Raw genomic sequence first — 21,008 nt, 5'->3', positions numbered from 1 at the left:
GTTTTATATTGAAATTTTTGCAAAACATAAAGAAATAATTTCTAATTACACATGCATCAATTAAGGTGGTATGGGTGTCTTTCGCCATCTTGGATTGTAAAAAACAGAGATTCTAAGGTCCATATTTTCTATCAAGTTAGCAAAATTAGATGCAGGAATGCAGATATTTATGTGAATTTTCATTTAAAAGAACCAATTTATAAGAATGTAACTTAGAAATATTAATATTTTTACAAGTGTATATTATTTTTGGTTATTTTTGAATATTTTCAAATTTGCATTTTAAGGGGAGGTAACTCTAAAACAGTGCATTTTCTGAAGGACTCTACATGATTTTTTCCTATTTTGTCTTTAAGCCGGAAAAAACGCACGGTGACCCTATCTTTTCTTTTGATATTCTTAAAGCATTGTCTGAAAGCTATCTTTTTTTTTAATTTATTTTACAATTCTATCATTTCGTTTAGTTTCTAATCACAAAATATTGGATTTTCCTGTATAATCCATACAAAATTTGTCATTTTGTCACAACCTGTAGCTTGAGAAAATGCGCGGTGACCTATCATTTTTATAATATTTTTGAACATGTATCAATAGATACTACATTCTGACAAAGTATGAACAAATTCTATCATTTTTATTTTAGACTCCCATACCACCTTAAAGGGTTTATTATCTACATCAAATTTACTGTTTAAACTTTAACATGACCAAGGGCCAATTCTATTAAGAAACTGAATCCACTGTTACATACATGTATAAAGTAAATTTGTGAAAAAAAATTAACTCACTACAAGTAGTTTGGAGCAGAGATGGATTCAGTAACTTTCAATATACATGTATATGTATATACATGAGTTGATTAAATTGCAATTATACACTGTATGCTTAAATTAAATGAATGATTACACCGTTTTGGTAAATAACTAACTTAATTTTAAGTAATACATTGATTACATCCGATTACAAGGAATTTCATAACCAACTTGGAAGATTGAAACATGCTGGAATTTTTTTAATTGATCAAAATAAAGTGATTTAAATAGTATTAAACAAAACTAATTTAAAAAGTATTATTCGTCAAATTTGAATATGCAAAAGGTTCATATTGCTCATACACACGATTTTATATTGCTTTCTTTGCCATGATTATGAGAATGTAATCAAAATGTAATCAGATTCCTGGGCGATTAATGATTACAATGATTACTTTAAAAAATGTAATCAATTAGTGAATTACTGCTGACTAATGATTACAATTACCCCAAGCCAGGTATAAAGTTATATGAGATTGGGTGAGGGTCCTCATTTCTATTTCTATTATAATTTATAGGGTTATTTCTATTCTTCTGTTAGTTATTTTCATTTTTTTTCAATTTATGATTTTAGACACCATAACTTTTTATTATGTTTATTATTTATAACCATTTCTCTCGATAGATTTATTTAGCTCAGGTCTAATTTTCTAGAAACCCCTAACCAGAACCTCTTACATCATGTACATGTACATGTAAATGATGTATGACATAAAAACAATCAATGGAAAAATAAACAAGATAAACAGATAAAGCGTTTATAGACCTCAATACTTTCAAAATATCTCTAACTGATCAGTCTTAATCATAACTATAGTATAGAACTGGCATGAAAATGAATTTGCTTTGAAACTATCCAAACGTCAAAATTGTCATAACTTTTTTTTTAACAGAAACTCACTTGTTGCTGATGTTGTTTATCAGATGAAAACTTCAGAAAGAGAATCAAAACTACACAAGTTAGTATTGCAAAAGCTGAGACTAAGAATAGATACATCATTCATCACTTTCATATTTGAAGACGCCAAATAAAAACTAGATTAGAAAAGAAACTTTCATATCCATCTTCATACAAGTGATCATAAGTTCTGCATCAGTAACAAAGTTCAACCGGAAATGACTTAACCGAAGGGGTCTCACTAATTAGCGACAAGAAGCGTCAAGAAGCGACAAGATGCGACAATAAGCGCCAAGAAGCAACAAGAAGAAGAATTTTAGCGACAAGATGCGACAAGAAGAATAATTTTAGCGACAAGAAGCGACAAGAAGCTATTTAGCGACAAGAAAACATTTTTTTTAAATTATAATTAAAAAAATTGGCATTTAGTCATTTTTAATATACGGGCAGAAATAAATTGATAATTATAGATTATCGTTGATCATCTCAACGAGATTGATTTTCTCGCTTGAGCTGGTACAGCGAAAGTGAGAAAAGCAATCGAGTTGAGATGGCCAATGATAATCTGTTTATCGCTATTTTACCTATGACGACATTGTCAATTTCATGTCAATTTCGTTAGCAACGCCACGTGGCCTCCTTCCTTAGTTTCTAGCGATAATTTTTCCATCTCAAGCGAGAAGCATGATATGAAAATTATCACAAAAAAAGATCAAAGGAAAAATGTACAAAATAGCGATAATTCTCATTATTATATTGATAAGGCAAGGGTACCCAAATTGACTTTTATTTGCACCTATTTAGTAAAAATATCAACGGAAATCTTACAAGATTTTCTAGAGAGTAAACATTTTTTTATGATTTTATACTATGCACGTCTTTCAACATAGGTAAACATATATAGATATACACAAAATGTTCACAGTATTTATCAATAGATGGACTGTTTACTGAAAAAGCAAAATGTACGAAAACGTCACCATGCGAACTTGAGTCATTAAAACCGGTCATCCTTTTACAATTAGCAAATACAATAGGTGATAAGTATCCATTTAGTAAAATATGAAGAATACGCATGGAATAATATCCAATTGCTCAAAACTTTTGGAGATGTGAATTTAAGCATGGATGCAATTGGGTACTCCTCATTACGGAATCATGGATAGTTTGGAGGTTGATTCAAACCAGTTTTTTATGACTCGATATGAATTAAAAAATCAAATTGGTGTACCTATATATTAATAAAGAAGAATGGGGCTACAAAATAAACACAGTATGGAAATTTTGTTCTTGATCATACAGAAACGTAGGTAAAAAAAACTGTCAAAATAGGTGCAATTTGGGAACCGTCACGTTAGACATTTGTAAGAGCAAAGGAAATGTACACGCTATAGAATGAAAAAAAGCAAAGATTTGTCACCTTCCTTTTGAAGGATTTATTGAAACAAAAACATGAAATATTATTTCCTTTCTTACTGTACAATTAATTTTTCCTGACAGGACCAACGGTAGCTGTGGCTTCACCCTAAGGTAATACACAATGTAGAACATCAAATGAGATTAACGCGGCGCGTGACCCTTGTTTTATTGCTACAATAACATCCAATTAACACCTTCAACTTTGTACACGCGTCAGACAATACAATTACACGTTCCAGACTATACAATCATTGTAAAAACTGAACACCTGTTGAAAACTCAAGATTGTCATCAATTTCCTTTAAACTTCAATCAATATGCATAAACATGATAAATATTGTCAAGGTTAAATGAGAGCATACACTAAATAAAATGATGAAAAATATTCACAGTTTAATTATGTTTTCCTCTTGTTAGATACCTAATAAAATAGCAACTGAATTGGATCTTAGTTTCATTTTTTTTTTTTTGCATATTCTTTTAATATTTATTGGGAATAAGTAATTTCAATAAAAAAAATGTTTTCTTGTCGCTAAATAGTTTCTTGTCGCTTCTTCTAGCTAATATTATTCTTCTTGTCGCTTCTCGACGCTTTTTGTCGCTAAAATTCTTTTTGTCGCTAATTAGTGAGACTTAACCGAAGTTAGCTCCCTTTTTAATGTAAAGTTTACATCCGGTGTAAACCAACGTGAGCTCTTGGCCGCCTAAACAAAGTGTTTTCTATTCACTTTGCAATTGTTTCAAAGCTAGAATTAGATGAGGTGAAATCAATTATTGTAATAAACAGTACTAGTTTCATCCACACTATAATAGATAAACACAATGGTCCCATAAAAGCTAATAAACTAACCGGCACAAACCAGACTACAAATCAACATGAACATATCCACACTGATAATAATGTAGTCCAAATAATTATGACGTCTTAAAAAGGCTATTATATTTTTTTCTTTGACGCCTTACATCGACATTGTTATTCGGACTAACAGCACCTCAGATGTGGCGGAGTACCAGTCTGCAAATGGTCAATTCGGCACCTATTTGAAGTCATTTTCAAATGTTTTGGCATCATGCTTGTAAAACACAGGCACTTGTTTCTAATATACGTTGATAGTGGTTCTTCCAATGGATAGAAACAAGTGCCTGTGTTGTAAAAACTGGGTATAATTTAAAAAAAAGTAGTAATTAATATGAGGAAGGCGCTACCTTAAATGCCAGCTTTATAATGTCCTAGATATTGATTGGTTGTTGGTTGTTTAACGTTCAGTGGCAAATATTTCATGCATGTTCAGAACGAATGTCCAAGGCTACAATAACGTTTTGTTTATGTCTAAAATAAAATTATAAGTTCAGATGGAAAATGCTATTTTTCTTGAAAAAAATATTCTGATTCCCAAATTGATGAATAAAAAAGCATAGGACAAAACAATATTTTGCAAATTACAGTCATAATAAATAAATTAGTAACAACATGTGCATCATTTAACAAATGTTTAAGAAGTGTTTAATTTTAAGTTACTGTAAATTCAGAAATTATTGCGTGCATTTATTATTGCGATATTGTCATTTTAGACTTAAATGCGATTTTAATTTTTACGATTTTCAGAAAAATCCTGTTAAATTCATATAAAATATTTCAAAATGCAAGTTTAAATTATTGCGTTTAAAACTTAGTCGCATTTTTCGCAATAATAAAAACCTCGCATTAATTTCTGAATTTACAGTAATGAATTATATTAAATGCATGCCAAATCATTATTCTGCAGTAGTCAATATACGCATGACCATGTGCAAACAAATTTTATAAGAGCATGGGTTTTAATTCACAAAGCAAAAGAAGCATGTCATATTAGAAAAGCAATTTATGTGTCTGATCTGTGTGTCAAACGATAAATATGTATAAATAAATGCACAGTTGTCACGAAATGGAAGTTTCATAGGTACTAAAAGTTATAGTTTAAGGCACTTTGGGAAAGTAGAATTATTTTAGTATTATATGAACACAAATGCATGTATACTCTAGAAATAACTTGTATAAATTTGCTTTTTACTATCCAAAGCACTTGGTGATATTCCCTTATTCTCTGTTTGATATATCAGCCTTCTTTTACTTGAGACAACCCAAAGAGCTATGTACTAAACTAAACCCCTAACCCATACTGTAAACCAAAAACTAGCCCTAACCCTAAAAGCTAACCCTAACCTAAACATTCACTAACCTTACCATAACCAGGAACTAACTGGTACCTTTAGTCCTTTACTCTAGGTACATGTAAAGTAAAAGAAGGCCAATGTATCAGTGATGCAAAAATAATTGAATTAAAATTACATTTAAAAAAAAAGACTAAAACTAGTTTGTGATATTTTGAAAGAAATGGTGTGACTGTGTCAGTTGTGTCATTTGGTTATGACATTTACATATGTTCAGACTAAATACTGTATTTCAAATCCAAACTTGTTGAGATATTTAAGTTAAAAATGTTGTGTCTCAAATAAAATGTTATTGGAAGTTATTCGGACTACTACCAATTGACGAAAAAAACCACTGAGTTATGTCCAAATATTTTCTGCAATGTAAGAACATCAACCTTAGTAATTGGTGAAAGAAAATGTAAGAGTTATGTTTTCATCATCAAGACAGCAACCCATAAACATTATATAAAAGGTTGTCTTAACTTTATCATTGTTATTTTGACAACAGGACCTGTCAAAGGATATTTTCTTCCAGTGAAGAAATAGATTGAAACAAACAAAATGTGCTAATTTTATTTCAAATTCAACTTGCCACAGGACGCTAAGCAACCAACAATCAATTTATCATTGTAACAGATTTTCTAATAAAGATGTACAATCTCTTTCAGATGTAAAGATGCAAGATTAATTTAGACCATATCAACTTTACACAAGAACAGGAGTCAACATGACATCTATTATTAGACTTCAGCCTCTGTCTGGAGCTCATGACGAATCTCCTCCATGTTACATTCTGCAGGTGGATGAATTCCATTTCCTTCTTGATTGTGGCTGGGATGAAGACTTCAATATGGATTTTATAAAACAGTTGAAAAGGTTAGAATTATCAAAATACAGATATAAATAGATGCATGGGCCATAAAAAAGATTATGTTTGTTTCCCCTAATCCTACGTATACCTACCAAGAAAATAACTACCAACTCCAAACCTTTTATTTTCCTGATGTGAAAAAGTCTGTTTTTATCAGATTGACATGAAGACCTAAAAAAACATCTGACACTTCAATTTTTCTTTGCCAAAAAAAAGAAAGAAGGACAATGCATACATTCATGTACATACATTTACCTACCTACTTTTGGTAGGGTTTGGGCAAAACAAAATATTTTAAGTGTGGCCTTGCTGCTTTCAGTTATGTTTGTTTTATGATGATACTAGCAATAAAAAACGGTTTATAAGTTTCATGTGTTCAAAGCTCTTTTTGTGATTTACCATCATCAGGAATGGTTAACGCTGAAAAAGCCAAGGATGTATAAAAAAGGTCTATGACCAAAAAGGGCCTGAAAAGTAGCCAGATTCATCAAAGGTCAACTTAACATATGTATGAAATTATTATTGTTAAGAAACTTGTAAAAATAATAGACAACAGAAATATTGTATTTGGTTGCAATGAGATTCAGTGATTTCTCAGTAAAATCAAAACTAATACTTTCACATGTAAAATAAATCTGATAATTTCAGTCTTCTGAGTTCTGACTCATACAATGATATGTGTTGTCGAGACATTATTTATGATTTTGCATCGAACCACAACAAGAACATAAAAAATATACAGTCCCTTGTACATTTTGTATGTTCTATTTTATTTCTATTAAATACATATAGTCCATGGTAATTAACAATGGAATAACCATAAATTTATTGTAAAACTTTTATACTTTTGATTGTGTATTTGAATATTTATGTTTAAATTGGGAATTATTTTGATGATTTCAGACACATGCATCAGATAGATGCAGTTTTACTGAGTTACCCAGACCATGCCCACCTTGGTGCACTACCTTATATGGTAGGAAAGGCAGGATTAAGTTGTCCAATATATGCCACAGTACCAGTCTATAAAATGGGACAAATGTTTATGTATGATCTCTATCAGGTAAGCAAAATAAAATTGAGAATGGTAATGGACAATATGTCAAAGAGTCAACAACCCAACCAAAGAGTAGAAACAGCTGAATGCCACTAATGTTGTTTTTTATTAAGTTTATGTTGTATTCTATAAAAGCAGGACATTTTATGTGAGATGTTATTTTTAATTGATAGAAATATTCAATGAATTAAAAGTTGTAACATGAGACCCCAAATCATCCGAACAAAAATAAAAACATCAAAATATACAGTTTCTGTTTTGCTTCATTTGAGCACATCCATAGGAAATAAACCATGGTAAATATGCATTAACTAACAAAAGTTAATTTTGATAAGGTTTCAACTAATAAAGATTAAATGTAAAGGAATAGTGAAAATATGTATAGATTTATCAAAGTTTATAGTGCAAATGTCCACCATTTTAGAGCACAAGTGTTGTTTAAGGTAACAGGTAAAAAAGGCACAAATTTTCTATGTTAAAGCTGAAGACACTGAGATTAATGTGTTGATAAATGAACATTTATAATTGTTTTTGTCATCTATTGAATTTTGTGAATTAGATAATATTGACATACATCATGTACATGATGCTTCAAGATTCATAAATTACAATGATTTTCTTATTACAGTCTCGACACAACACTACAGATTTTGAGATCTTCACATTAGACGATGTTGACCATGCCTTTGATAAAATCACACAACTCAAATATTCACAAACGGTTCATTTAAAAGGTGGGTATGAGATAAAAAAAACACCTTTGTATCACTCTGAACCAAATTGTTTTGAAATCTTTTTATTACTATGGCAGTTTTAAGTTAATTAGTTGCCCTTTAAACCATCTCACTATAATTCTAGATGTTGATTGCTAGTGTTCAACAATAGACAAAAACTTGAGCTAAATTATTAGGATTTCAGATATTGCTAAAATATTTAAAGATAGGAGTTTTGCAAAGCATACATATATCTCTACACAATTATAAAACCATTGCAAAATTTCCGAATTTAATGTCCTAGCTAGCTCTACATAGAGGAGCACAGTTCCCAATTGCCTTTTTTGTGCTCCTGTCTGCCCTTTTTTGTGCTTCCATCTTGCCTTTTTGTTGTCCCATCTGTTCTTTTTGTGCACCTCTCTGACCTATTTGTTCTGTGCTGGTTTTTTTCTGAAGAAAATACAAATAAATGAAAATTTAACTACTGGAAAAACTTTTTAAAAAATCACAAAGAAGTATGAATTCCAGCAAAAAAAGCTTTATATATGTCACTTCATTTCAAATCAATTAAAAATCACTAGTTTGTTTTAGTTTATCACTTGCAAACTTTAATCTTTACGACAAGAAACCAAGATATTCCTCATTTGCACTGTTTATTTAAATTGGAGATCAATTTATGTATATCACAGTCCTTAAGAATGAGATATACTTAATGATATTTATGTTTTAGGTAAAGGTCATGGAATACAGATAACCCCACTACCTGCAGGTCACATGATTGGTGGTAGTATCTGGAGAATCGTTAAAGATGGCGAGGAAGAGATCATATATGCCATAGATTATAATCATAAAAAAGAAAGGTTATTATATAAGCTATTGCTTTGAATATTTAGGCAGAAGTTTTGGTTTTATTACCCTTGTGACATAAAATGGAAAATTAAAAAAAAACACAAAAAAAAACCACTGTCCTATAGAAATGTTGTATAAACAGTTATCATGATTATGAAAACTAGGGTAACAATTTATAAAAACACAAACGCAAATGAGATTGCAATTGAAACAAATGAACACATTGAGGAAAAGAAGTATATAAAAAAAAACACCTTCAAATGTATTGTGCAACATAGAAGTTTTTCATCTATGTGGCATCAGTCTTTATGATAAAAAAGATATCTCAGAATGATTTGCCTGTTATGGATCTAGGAACTTTAGACAGTTTCAATGTTTGATGCTTTGAAAGGTGTATTTGGGACTATATTACTTATTTGAAAGCTTTCCAACATCAATCCTAGATTTAATGTATATCATCCTCACACACGCATTTAAAACTTCAGGATAAAGAAAAGGACCCCAGGGTAATGTTGTCATGCACTTTCTACAAAAAGATATAATCTTCTAACAGAAAAGAAGCACTGTTACATTTATGCCACAAATTTGTCCAATTAGAATATGTTACATTAGAATATCTCGTTGCTGGAAAAAAATGTACTAATACGAAACATTAAAAGCCATGTATATTTTACAGACATTTGAATGGTTGTGTATTAGATACAATAACCAGATCATCAGTTTTGATCACAGATGCTTTCAATGCTTCATACATACAATCTAGAAGAAGACTAAGGGATGAACAGTTAATGAGTAAGTCATAATATTGCTTAAGTTTAACAGTTTAGTTATTTTAACATACAGTAAGGGGAGATAATTAACATTTGGATTTATGGTATAATATTATAAACAGGACAAATATATCTGCAGCAGATGCACATTTCAACAATTGAATATAAATTATGCTGTGTGTGGTTCAAAAAATAAAGTAAGCACAAAAATAATTCATAAAATCCACAGGTGCCTGAAGTGGGATGGAGAGTTTCGAAACCTATTAAGATTCCATATTTGCCCAAAACTTAAAATGTTCATGATTCTTTCAGAATCTTTTATCTCTTCAGTGATGCCTCCACCATAACTGAAGAGATAAAAGATTCTGAAAGAATCATGAACATTTTAAGTTTTGGGCAAATATGGAATCTTAATAGGTTTCGAAACTCTCCATCCCACTTCAGGCACCTGTGGATTTTATGAATTATTTTTGTGCTTACTTTATTTTTTGAACCACACACAGCATAATTTATATTCATGAAAAAGAAATATGTTAGAGTTAACTAATATTATATTAAATGTAATAAATACATGTGAATAGTGACAATAATACCATGTCATAATGTTGGCTGCTAATTAACATGAATGCACATAGAGTCTGATTCAATCCAGGTAATTTTCTTCAAGGTTTAATATTATTTTTCCAATATTTATACGAAATAGTTTTTACTATACATGTATTGCTTTTATAACGCCTAATTATATGTGTAATCATTTCAGCCACTATTCTACAGACAATGAGAAATGATGGTAATGTTTTGGTTGCTGTGGATACAGCTGGCAGAATGCTAGAACTGGTTCAGTTATTGGTAATGAATGATATTTCCAGTTATGGTTAAAAATGACATGGTTTAAGCCTTTTTTGCAAGCAACACAAACTTAAAAAAAAAATAGTTTGTTTTCAAATTTTTTAAACTGTTTTCACATTTGAAAAATGGAAGAAGAGTTAACAAGAAATAAAACTTAACAGTAATGTTTCCAGAAAGATACATCTGTTTTAATTCCTGCAATTTAAATAAAATATAGTTATTATTCCTACACTTAAATTCATACATCTCTATTTCTTTGGTTATAATAAGTACTTCAAAAGATGATTTCCAAACCTATGCTTATCACAAGAGAATTAAAATAAGAAAATTCATACAGATTCAGTCAGGATCCTACTTCGTCAAAATTATCTCCCCATTACGCCAGTTCATTTTCACAATCGTAGAAATGGAAGCCATTGTAGCGATGACGCGCTACCAATTTTGCTCTTGGAAACAGATAATTTTATCCACATTGCACCAATACGATCCTTATATATGTCAGTTATATTTAGCTTTTAAAATTCAACTAGCTAATGAGCATCAGTTAATGATCTTGTCTGCATTGATTCAACTTTAAAACTATTGTCTGATCGGTTGTCAGGTGGAATTTTCGAAAATTCTAATTAAATATTTCGTGGAAGGGCAGACTAGATTTTTTTAGTAGTTGAAGACTATAAACCCTAGTTATCACACACAAAAAATTAGAATTTTTCGAAGATATCCATTTTCATCATCCAACTTGTAAGACTGTCGTCATGTACTTTCAGTAAAAAAATAGCTATTCGAACACACCTTTTCTGTTTTTGTGACTCATTAGATAGGTATTTCACTTGACCCATATATTTCATCTTTTAGTACTGTTATTTGTTTGTGTTATAAAGTCAACCTGTAGCTTTAATATATGAAACTGATAGAATCTGAAGCAAGACGATGTATGAAATATTCTTACTTTGTACGATATCTAGACAAAATACTCAACTCAAACACCTCCTAACATAATTAGGTGCACTCAATTTTCTCTTTTCGATACAACTGTTACCTATTTTTTGGAATTATTTCTTCTGTCACATATAGGAAGGGCAGACATGAAAATTACTGAACTAATAGATGTTTTCCGTCTGTGGTAATTTAAAAAAAAAAATCGGAGGTTATGCATTTTCGTCATCCAACTTGAAAGATACCCATGTCGTCGACTTGATATCTAATTGTTCTGCTTCACTATGTACTAGATAAATTGAAAACTTATGCAAATGGTGTTTTTGAAATAAAACACCTCGTTATTGAGAAGGAAATTTCAGTTTTGTTTGTTTCTATTAACTTTTAAAAATTTGTCACTATAGTAAACAATACAGTAAACATTTATCGCCTTCTCTAACAAAGAGCTTCGATTCTTTTGTTCTATTTCAACCTGGTTTCCGACTGGATTGATACAAATGTTTTCTCAATAACATTATTTTTTTATATTGCAATAGAGTTGTCTCCCCTTACAAAATAAAACATAATCAAATATAATGACAAAAAATCACTAATCCATATGAATTTCTTATAGCAAACAGAGATGCTGGTATTTGTTTTTTGAAGACGTGTTTATTGTACTGTGCTATTGGAATTACACCCTAAAATGTATTTTAAATAAAGCAAATCAGCAATATTCTCATAACAAGTACCATTGTTCATTGAATATGATTTCCAAAATCCAAGAAATTTGTGAAATAACTATACAATTCTTCCCATAAGTTCCTTAAGGCGAAGTGCATGTAATTAAACTACACAATGGATTTTTTTTAAATTTCACATACGAATTCTGCTTGTAAAATTACACCAGAAAATGAAATAAAAAAGGGGGTAACCGTCTTCGTTTTTGAGATACGAGCCGTTGAAATTAACTACATGATACACCAAAATTGCAAAGGATATATAGGGAAAATCATCAAAATTAGTTGATATTTTAACATTATCAAGATTTTCGAATTTGTTGGACAATGGATTTTTTTCTAAAATTGATATACGATTTAAAAATGAAAGACAAATCCATCGGTGCAAAGAAAGTCCTTAGCAACCGTATAAGTTTTTACGCTACTCTCTGTTGAAGTTTAGTTTTTTGGCCGGAACATTAAAATTATCTGGCGACGTCATTGTCTGCAGTAACGTCGCCACAACTGTACGTCGAAACTCTATTATACCGTACAATGTCGTAGCAATGGCGTGCGTGTGTTTTACCCATCTTCCTATGTGTTACAAATGATCTAAGGCTATAAATAGAAAAGGAAATAAACTAACCGATTTTAAAGAATATTTCTGTCGCAAAAGAAAATGCAAGTTTGTTAATTAATTTACCGCAAATGAAAGAAATTTACCGTAGACTCTAATTTCATCTTTTCTATATAAGAGTGATTTCCGAACCTTTTTCAATGCTGGCATGGATTCTTTTATGAATCAAATATAAAGTTTGAATTTGTCCCGGTTAACACAGTGTTGTCAGAATGAATTGATCGGCTTTAATACTAAGATCGGGTATACACCTCGTTTTAAATCTTACTTCTGTATGCTTGTATTTAAAAAAGTAGACCTATTTTCTGCATACTTTCATGTTCGTCATTTCTGCATGTTGTTTATCTGAGGATTTGCACACAATATAGTCTACATCATAAACTTATTTCATTAGTCATGTTTACACACATGCTCAAGACGCATCTCTGCCAAAACATATTTTAATTTACCAAATTTCCCGTCTCGACCACTTTCCCTTTTCTTTAACTAAATGAAAAAGAATATTGTAATGTTTGCTGAATGAATTTTCAGTAACATAAGAAAATATTTGTTTGGTCCATGCATTATTTGTTGAAAATCCACATTTAAGGATTTAAATTGATTGATTGATTGTTGGTTGCTTAACGTCCAGTGGCAAACATGTTCAGGACGAGAACAAGTTAATAATAAATACAATAGGAAGTTTTGTTCATAACAGAGGCAAACCGGGATGATGGTCTGGAAAATTTGGAGTGCCACTAGAAAATGAGGGTATATTGGATAGGGACAGAAATTTTGCCGTGTGCAACAATCCACATACTCAACCCTTAAATTATAGTTGTTGCAATGGTTTTTAACGGGCATAGAGTGTGGCACTCTCTTAATTTACACGAGGCATCAGATTTAACGTTCCCATTCTGACCGGACGTGCATGACTGCGAGCTTAATAAATCCTGCACAGCCAAACGGAGGCTCCTCTTCGGCAAATGTTTACTGCCGGTCGGGAGAAGACCAAGCGACCATATTTCGTTTACCCAGTCACCCTTGGGGTAACACGGATTTAAACAATAAGCATACTATGGCTCTTCAACTATTTTAGTTCTTATACATCCGTGGCTTTAAAATGCTCTGCCTTTAGTGTCCCTTATCTAGGTTAATCCAGAAAAGCGCTTCATTTCATTTAATCTTCAGAATTTTTTATACTGAAATGAGGTTAAAAAGAAGGACTCGCTTATGTATACATTAATTTTTTTTTAGAAAAGATCGGAGTATTTGGTATAACTACTCGTCGCAGATATTTCATACATGTATTTTCAAAATGAAAACCTTACACCTTATATGATCCTTTTGAGATCGACGTACCTAGTCAGTGCAATAACGACCGTAACATACCCATGCAGTGTTATGCAATAAAATTTGTGCAGGGGAATGCTTTAAATAGCGATGAATATACTAGTAATGCTTTAAATTAACTGGTGTAAAATTAATTATATAAGAATGCGACCTTATGAGAATTATCATGTTCGATGCTTTAAAAATTTGCCTAATGAAATGTTACAAAAATGTACTCAGTGTAATGTACGGAGATTATTCATACTGTCTTGCCTATTGCTACACGGGTTTACCTAGCGATGTGCCGTACGAATATAGCCTCTGCATAATGCAAATGCATAGCTTTCCTATTTATATTATATAAAACAATAAGGAGATGTGGTATGACATCCAATGAGTCAACTACCCGCCACTGGTTAAATGAAGTCGATGTTAGCAATAACTATTAACAACCAAACTCTTTTCAACAATTAAAGGGACAAACACATAATTTGTAGGCCACAAAACCCTGATATGAAAAATGCAAAAAATTTCCAACAAGAAAATCAACAGCCTTATTCATGAAAAAATAGTTACGAAAAACAAATACCATGTTGTGAAGTGACAGACTTGAACCAAAGTGAATAACAACCAGTAAACTATTACTCCATTAATAAAAAAATTTGGAGTTTAAAATGATTTACATTCAACGATTTTTATCTGATACATTTTTTTGAGGGGGGGGGGGGGGGGTCAGCATTGATAATAAAAAAAGTAATATCCTATAAAAAACGTTTAATGTAAATGATTTGACACTCCAAACGCTTACATTATAGGACAAGTAATTGGCAGATCCTTACGGGAGTTGGGTTCCCCCTTTTTGGGCCGATCAATGCATTTGAATGGGGACATATAGTTCGAACCCCCCTTTGTCCTGGGTTGGGACCCCCCCCCCCCCCCCCCCCCCCCCCCCCATTTTTTTAAATGGCTAGATCAGCCCCTGCTTCACCACAGGCTTCTCAATTCTTGTATTATGATCTATTATCATGAACTATTAATAAGTGAAAGCATAGAGCTGACCGAGTGCGAGATCTTCCAGGATAAAACATTGAAGTCATTTAAGCATCCCTTGCAGTAGACTTCTGTTAAACTAAAAAAAAAATGCTATTGAAATGTATTAAACATGTTATAAGTCTGAACTCATTTCACCTCTCATTCCACTAAACATTAAATTACAGTTACAAGTGCCACAAAACTTTCCTGACCTTTTTTCTTTAACCGTAATGATATATTCTACTCATTCATAATCTTGAATTGAGACTTGGGATTAAAACTTTACTTCAAAATTGCATTTTTTTCTCTGATTTGAAATGATGCACACAGGCAAAATAAAAGAAAACAAATGTTGCTATCTCTTCGAAATTGGAATTTGAAAAAGAAGAAATGACGTGCTATATTTTTATCATACATGAATCATGTGTATTTTTACTTTTAATTTCAATTTGGTTCTAAATTTAGATTCAGTTTTCCCATAAATTTCGGACGGAATAGAAGACACCTGTTTATTTTCTGCACATGTAGAAAAAGTTGAAAACTGGAAGTTGAATGACATAGTTTTTACTTATTCTAAGATAAATGTTTAGAGTGATCACTTTTTAGTTTACTATGAGTATTTTTTTTGGGCCTAATTTGTTAATTTTCGTCTTTGTTCTTCCGACTTGTAAGTGTTGCCCTAGACTAGTGGTCAAATTATATTCTCTTGGTATCGTCTTATTTTCTGAAGGGATATAAAATATGTAAAATTTTCTTTTGCACAAAATACGAATATGTCAACTTTTTTTAATCTAATAATTAATTTCACATATCATTCATTAATTGTTCGGTAACCTAAAACTTTATTTTGAGTACTGTATTTTCTCGTTCAAAACTACGGCTTTTAAAACGATATTGTTGGGTCAATTCAGCATTTTCAGGTTTAATTTTAATTAATTTGATATCAATAGAAGTAGAATCGTCACATGTTTATTTATTTATAATTCTGTTGTGAGGCGTTTTTATCTGTTGATATCATAAGTTTTACACGAAATGCTCTATGTCCCATGCGTCTAAAACAAAACAAAATCAACTGGTATTAAAGTCAGGCTGCACGAAACAATAGAATGCTTTGATTTCTAACTGAAGTATTTCAGATAATTTCTCATGATTAGGTATTTTAAAACAGCACAGGCGTACTTGTTGGATTTATGATAGACGGCACGAATTATTTTCTCTTTCGTGTGTCCTTTCTTGGAGTAAGGGAGATAACTTGCGTAACTAACGTCGAACGTTATTAATCCTGTATTCCGCTAGGGGCGTGCAATTACGTACACTTCGCCTTAAAACTAAGTTAATTTTGAAATTTCTAACTATGCAACAGGGACTTTAAACTTATAAAATCCTTTTGTAATCACTTTATTTTACACAATATCTAAACTGTTCCACTAGTTCAAAGTTAATTACTGCTGGGAATTGATTGAAAAATTAGCTGTTATTAGACCTGCATTTGCTTCTTTGATTAATGGTCCAATTAACAACTGTTTTAGAATGGTTTGCATGGAATTGTCACAGGGCATTATAAACAAATGATAAATAGGGGTTATGGATTTGAGTGACATTTTTTAAGGCAGATTTTTAATCAGATTTTGATGGGTAATGGATGTACGAGCATTACATAATTTTTTAAAGATCAATAATAGATTAAAAGTATATTTTATTTTTAAATTAGTTACATAATGATTATCTATTTATTATAGGATCAAATGTGGAGAACAACAGAGTCAGGTTTGTCGCCATACTCTCTAGCCTTGTTAAATAATGTCAGCTTTAATGTAGTCGAGTTTGCCAAATCACAGGTAGGTCAGAGGCCAAGCTATTTAAGATGATATAGAATAAGGAGTTGTGGTATAATTTCCTGTTAGATAACTATCCACCAAAGACTATATGACGTACATGTCAGCAGCTATAACTGTACAGCCTTCAAGAATGAGTAAAACCCATTCTACATAGCAAACAAATTATTAGCATGAACCTAACAAAATGTAAAACAATTAATAAGATGATGTGTGTAATAAGGTTGTGGAATATGTTAAATTAAAATTTGCAATAGGTTATATTATTCATATACCAGTAATACAAGAAAATCTCTGTCAATAAATCTCTAATTTAGGTAGTCAAATTTAAACCAACTTTGATTTCCATGAAACATGAGTTGTTTCCCATTTATATGTAAGAATTGTCCTTCTTTGGTAAGCAACATTATACTTTTACTGTATTAATGATAATGGATTAAAAACAAATTGCAACAAAATATGATTTTTAAATGAACCTTAATTTTAGGTTCAGAATTGAAGAAAATTTTGAAATTTAAAAAAAAAATAATGTTGCTTTACAACTACATATAATGGGAGACAACTCTTAACAAATTATGAACAGTTTAACAAAACATGATGAGTGAGAGAAGAGGAATAGTGTGTTAGATAATTAAATTTAAGGATTAAAAAAAGGAATAGTACTTTGAAAAGTTCTTTTATTGGTTTGAGAAATACTCAAACCAATAAAAGATTATTTGTCTTCTCTCACTCATCCTATGAATCTGATGTAGAAGAACTCACAGATGATTTGAAATGACATTTGAACTGATAAGCTTCAATTTTTTGTGATATCTTTGTCCCTTTTAGGTTGAATGGATGAGTGACAAAATTTTAAGATCATTTGAAGAAAACAGAAATAATCCATATAATCTCAAACACGTCAGGTTGTGTCATAACCTTGCTGAACTAGCCAAGATTCCTGAACCTAAGGTAGGCATTATATATCTTCCTATGAATTGGTGAAATGTATAGAAACACCATTCCCTCATTCGATAATGGGATAATTGTTTGTTTACAAATATCATAACTGTGTTCTCCATAGCTAAGATAATTTGCAATATGATGTCAAATTTCTTTTACATCTTGGCTTAAGGAACTAAGATTCCTGCACCAGGTCTTGTGGTCTTAAAACTTTCTAAATTCAACCAATAATAAAACTGGATTTGGTGTTTCAATCCCTTTTCGTTTACCCTTTTACTGAGTAAAGTTTTATGACCAAGAACCAAGAAGAGGTAGAATTTATCATGGACATGATAGAGAGAAGAATATCAAGCAAAAAAAAAAATTAGTTGTTATGTTTCTTCAAAAACCTAAAAAATGTTCCACCAATACCAGAAGTATAGACAAACTGTGATAAATCTAACAAACAGAGCAAGCAGTACTGATTTCAAGGTAAGAATTTATACATTGACTGAAAATATTGTATCTAGGATGGAATAAAAAGATTTTTCAATGGATGTCCTCAGAAAATATTACTTGTAACCAGAAAGATTGTTTTTTGATTGACAATCAATTGCAAACTTCTGTTAGAATCGTATTTATTAGCAAGTAGTATTTTTAAGAGAAACTTGTCACATTGTGAAAATGTGAAAAAAATAGTTCAGATTTGTTTTCTGGTGTCTGGAATGGAAAATATATTGTAAGCTAACTTAGTGTCAATATATATACATATAGAAGTATCCCTTTTTAATTTTTATGGCCCCGCAACGAAGTTGTCGGTGCCATATAGATTTACCTTTGTCCGTAATTCCGAAATTCTGTAATTCCTTCATTCCGTCATTCCACAACAAACCATTATACAGAGTTTTTTTCTAAACATCTTCAGATATTGGGCTAATTTTTGATATGTGAGTTAACCATAATGATTTACAGATCAGGTGTAAGTTTCGTTCCGCTCCCCTAATTTTTGTCAAAATTACGGGTTTTTTACTTTGATAAATAGTTATACAGACTTTATTTCTATAGGCCTCCAGATTTTCAGCTGATTTTTTTATATGTGAGACTACCTTCATGTTTGTGTCTACATGTGTTATTGTAATCACAGATTTTTCATCTTTTTGAGATGTGGCCATTTGTGTTGCTTTGACACATCTAGTTTTGTCTGTGACAGTCATTATCAATTTAGTCTAGTTGTTTTGAATGTTATCTGTCACTCTAAGTAGAGCACTAAAAGGTCTGATGAGTGAAAACTTTTTATAAAGTAATCTACTTTTATCATTTTTAATGAAAAAAGATAGTGAAATAGCTTGTTTTCATGACTTTATTGGTAACTTGAAACTAATAAACTACTCGAAACTCTTATAAAAGGCACCAAATATTTCACCATGAAATAATGGATATATTATGTTTTGAAACACTTATAATTGGATAAGAGGTGAAGTACATGAATATAGGAGTGTAAAAATAATATACATGAATGTAACTTTTTTTTTATATGCTGTTACCTCTTGAATAAAAAAAACACATCAAGATGCACCTTTTTAGAAAGTTGGTTTATATATGAAAGAATTTACTTGTAACCTCTCCATACTGAAAAACAATATTTGATTGACTTGACATATTTTACAATTTGATTTTTTATCACCCTTTTGGAATTATTTTTATTTTGAATGACAAAAAGAAATTATTTCATTTCCTTTACATAACAAGTTATTAGTTTTTGTTACATGCTCTTTGACATCCAACGTGTGAAGCTTTGAATGACAGGAAGATCAAGTTGATTCTCAGAATCTCACATCTCAGCAGTTTTAGAGTGCCAATTATGTAAATTTTACCCAATAAAAGAAATGAAAATAGTCATTGCACCAAAAATTAAATTGAAATTTGAAAACGACATTTTCTGAAACGAATTTGTTTTCCACTTAAAAATAATTGCAGTGAATACAATAAGAAATTGACAATTTATAAGGTAGTTATAAAAGTCTTTTTTGTAAATTGTAAATTCCATATTGCAGGATTGAAAAGAATAGGAGTGGAATTAATAAGATCTGAATTACGTAAAAGTCTCATTTATTGTATATTAGTTTGACTTTATTACAGGTCACTGAACCACAGTACAAAAAAGTTAAATAACAAAAAAAAATTGCAAGTATATTTGAATTTGCAATGAAGGCAGTTTTTGATATATGAAAATTTTCACTGAAAAATGGGACAGTATCAGTTTATTAGCTTACTATGATAAAGAAGTTTGTCTCCTGTATCTAGGCCTTTTTTGAATATGCTTTTCCCAAGGATTGTCAATGGGTGTCTTTGTCTCTTTTTTTCGACAACAGAGATTTGATGTTGGTATCAAATAACTTGTGCATAACATTTCTTACCTAACTCATGGGGATTAGGAACTTGTTTTAGTAATTCTTTCAACATGTTGAGATTTTTTTTTTCGTATTTTCTTTAATTTCGTCGAAAGGTTATCTTTCTTGTAGAAGGGTTTATTCTGACATTTTGTATGTTTTCAATTTTGGGGATATGTCAAGCTCCATATTATTTATCTTTAGTCATAGATGAACTAGTTAAGCATAACTATGTAGGATTCATCTAAGGCTTTTTTACATCAGGAATAGATTACCTTAGCTGTATTATCAAAACTTTTAGGAAATTTGGTCCTCAATTCTCTTCAACTTTGTACTTTTTTTCGGGCCTTTTAAACTTTTTGGATTTGAGTGTCACTGATGAGTCTTTTGTAGACGAAACGCTTGTCTGGCGGAAATACAAAATTTAGTCCTGGTATCTATGATGAGTTTAATTATCATCAAACCCAAATAACAAAAATTTTAAAACCTTAACATTTAACCAATTCTTTAAACACAAACAGAGTTGATAAAAATCACATATTGCAGCATTAAAGAAACTTGACAAAAAAATCAATCGGTACATTAATTATACAGATTTCTATATAAAGTTATAATTGATTAGTAATCAACAATACATGATATTTTTTTACCTGAATGGTAGGAAACAGAATAATTTGTTCTGTCTGTCCTAGCTAAAGGAAACAGCATTTAATTATATGATTTGCTAAATTCAAAAGAGACCATATAGAAAAATTATGCATGCTGAGTTTTTTAAACTCTTGACAATTTGTTTTAGTACTAATCAATTTTGTTTCTT

General features: G+C 30.8%; 2 protein-coding genes across 2 annotated transcripts in view; one reads left to right on the top strand and one right to left on the bottom strand.

Moving 5' to 3' along the window:
- The window catches only part of LOC134710252 (uncharacterized), a 28,694-nt gene extending 26,777 nt beyond the window's left edge, over nucleotides 1–1,917 (bottom strand). Inside the window, exon 1 of the mRNA XM_063570527.1 lies at nucleotides 1,714–1,917. Within this exon, the coding sequence (XP_063426597.1) occupies nucleotides 1,714–1,812 (99 nt within the window). The 5' untranslated portion in view covers nucleotides 1,813–1,917. The remainder of the gene's footprint in view (nucleotides 1–1,713) is intronic.
- A 1,876-nt stretch (nucleotides 1,918–3,793) lies between these two features.
- Nucleotides 3,794–21,008, top strand: part of LOC134710251 (cleavage and polyadenylation specificity factor subunit 2-like) — a 132,774-nt gene continuing 115,559 nt past the window's right edge. The window contains exons 1-9 of the mRNA XM_063570526.1: nucleotides 3,794–3,890; nucleotides 5,991–6,198; nucleotides 7,097–7,256; nucleotides 7,879–7,984; nucleotides 8,694–8,823; nucleotides 9,489–9,604; nucleotides 10,343–10,431; nucleotides 16,785–16,883; nucleotides 17,709–17,831. Coding sequence (XP_063426596.1) covers nucleotides 6,050–6,198; nucleotides 7,097–7,256; nucleotides 7,879–7,984; nucleotides 8,694–8,823; nucleotides 9,489–9,604; nucleotides 10,343–10,431; nucleotides 16,785–16,883; nucleotides 17,709–17,831 — 972 coding nt within the window. The 5' untranslated portion in view covers nucleotides 3,794–3,890; nucleotides 5,991–6,049. The remainder of the gene's footprint in view (nucleotides 3,891–5,990; nucleotides 6,199–7,096; nucleotides 7,257–7,878; nucleotides 7,985–8,693; nucleotides 8,824–9,488; nucleotides 9,605–10,342; nucleotides 10,432–16,784; nucleotides 16,884–17,708; nucleotides 17,832–21,008) is intronic.

This window comes from Mytilus trossulus, chromosome 3 (genome assembly GCF_036588685.1).
Source record: "Mytilus trossulus isolate FHL-02 chromosome 3, PNRI_Mtr1.1.1.hap1, whole genome shotgun sequence".
NCBI classification, from domain to species: Eukaryota; Metazoa; Mollusca; class Bivalvia; order Mytilida; family Mytilidae; genus Mytilus; species Mytilus trossulus.
This window is presented reverse-complemented; position numbering and strand designations above follow the sequence as displayed.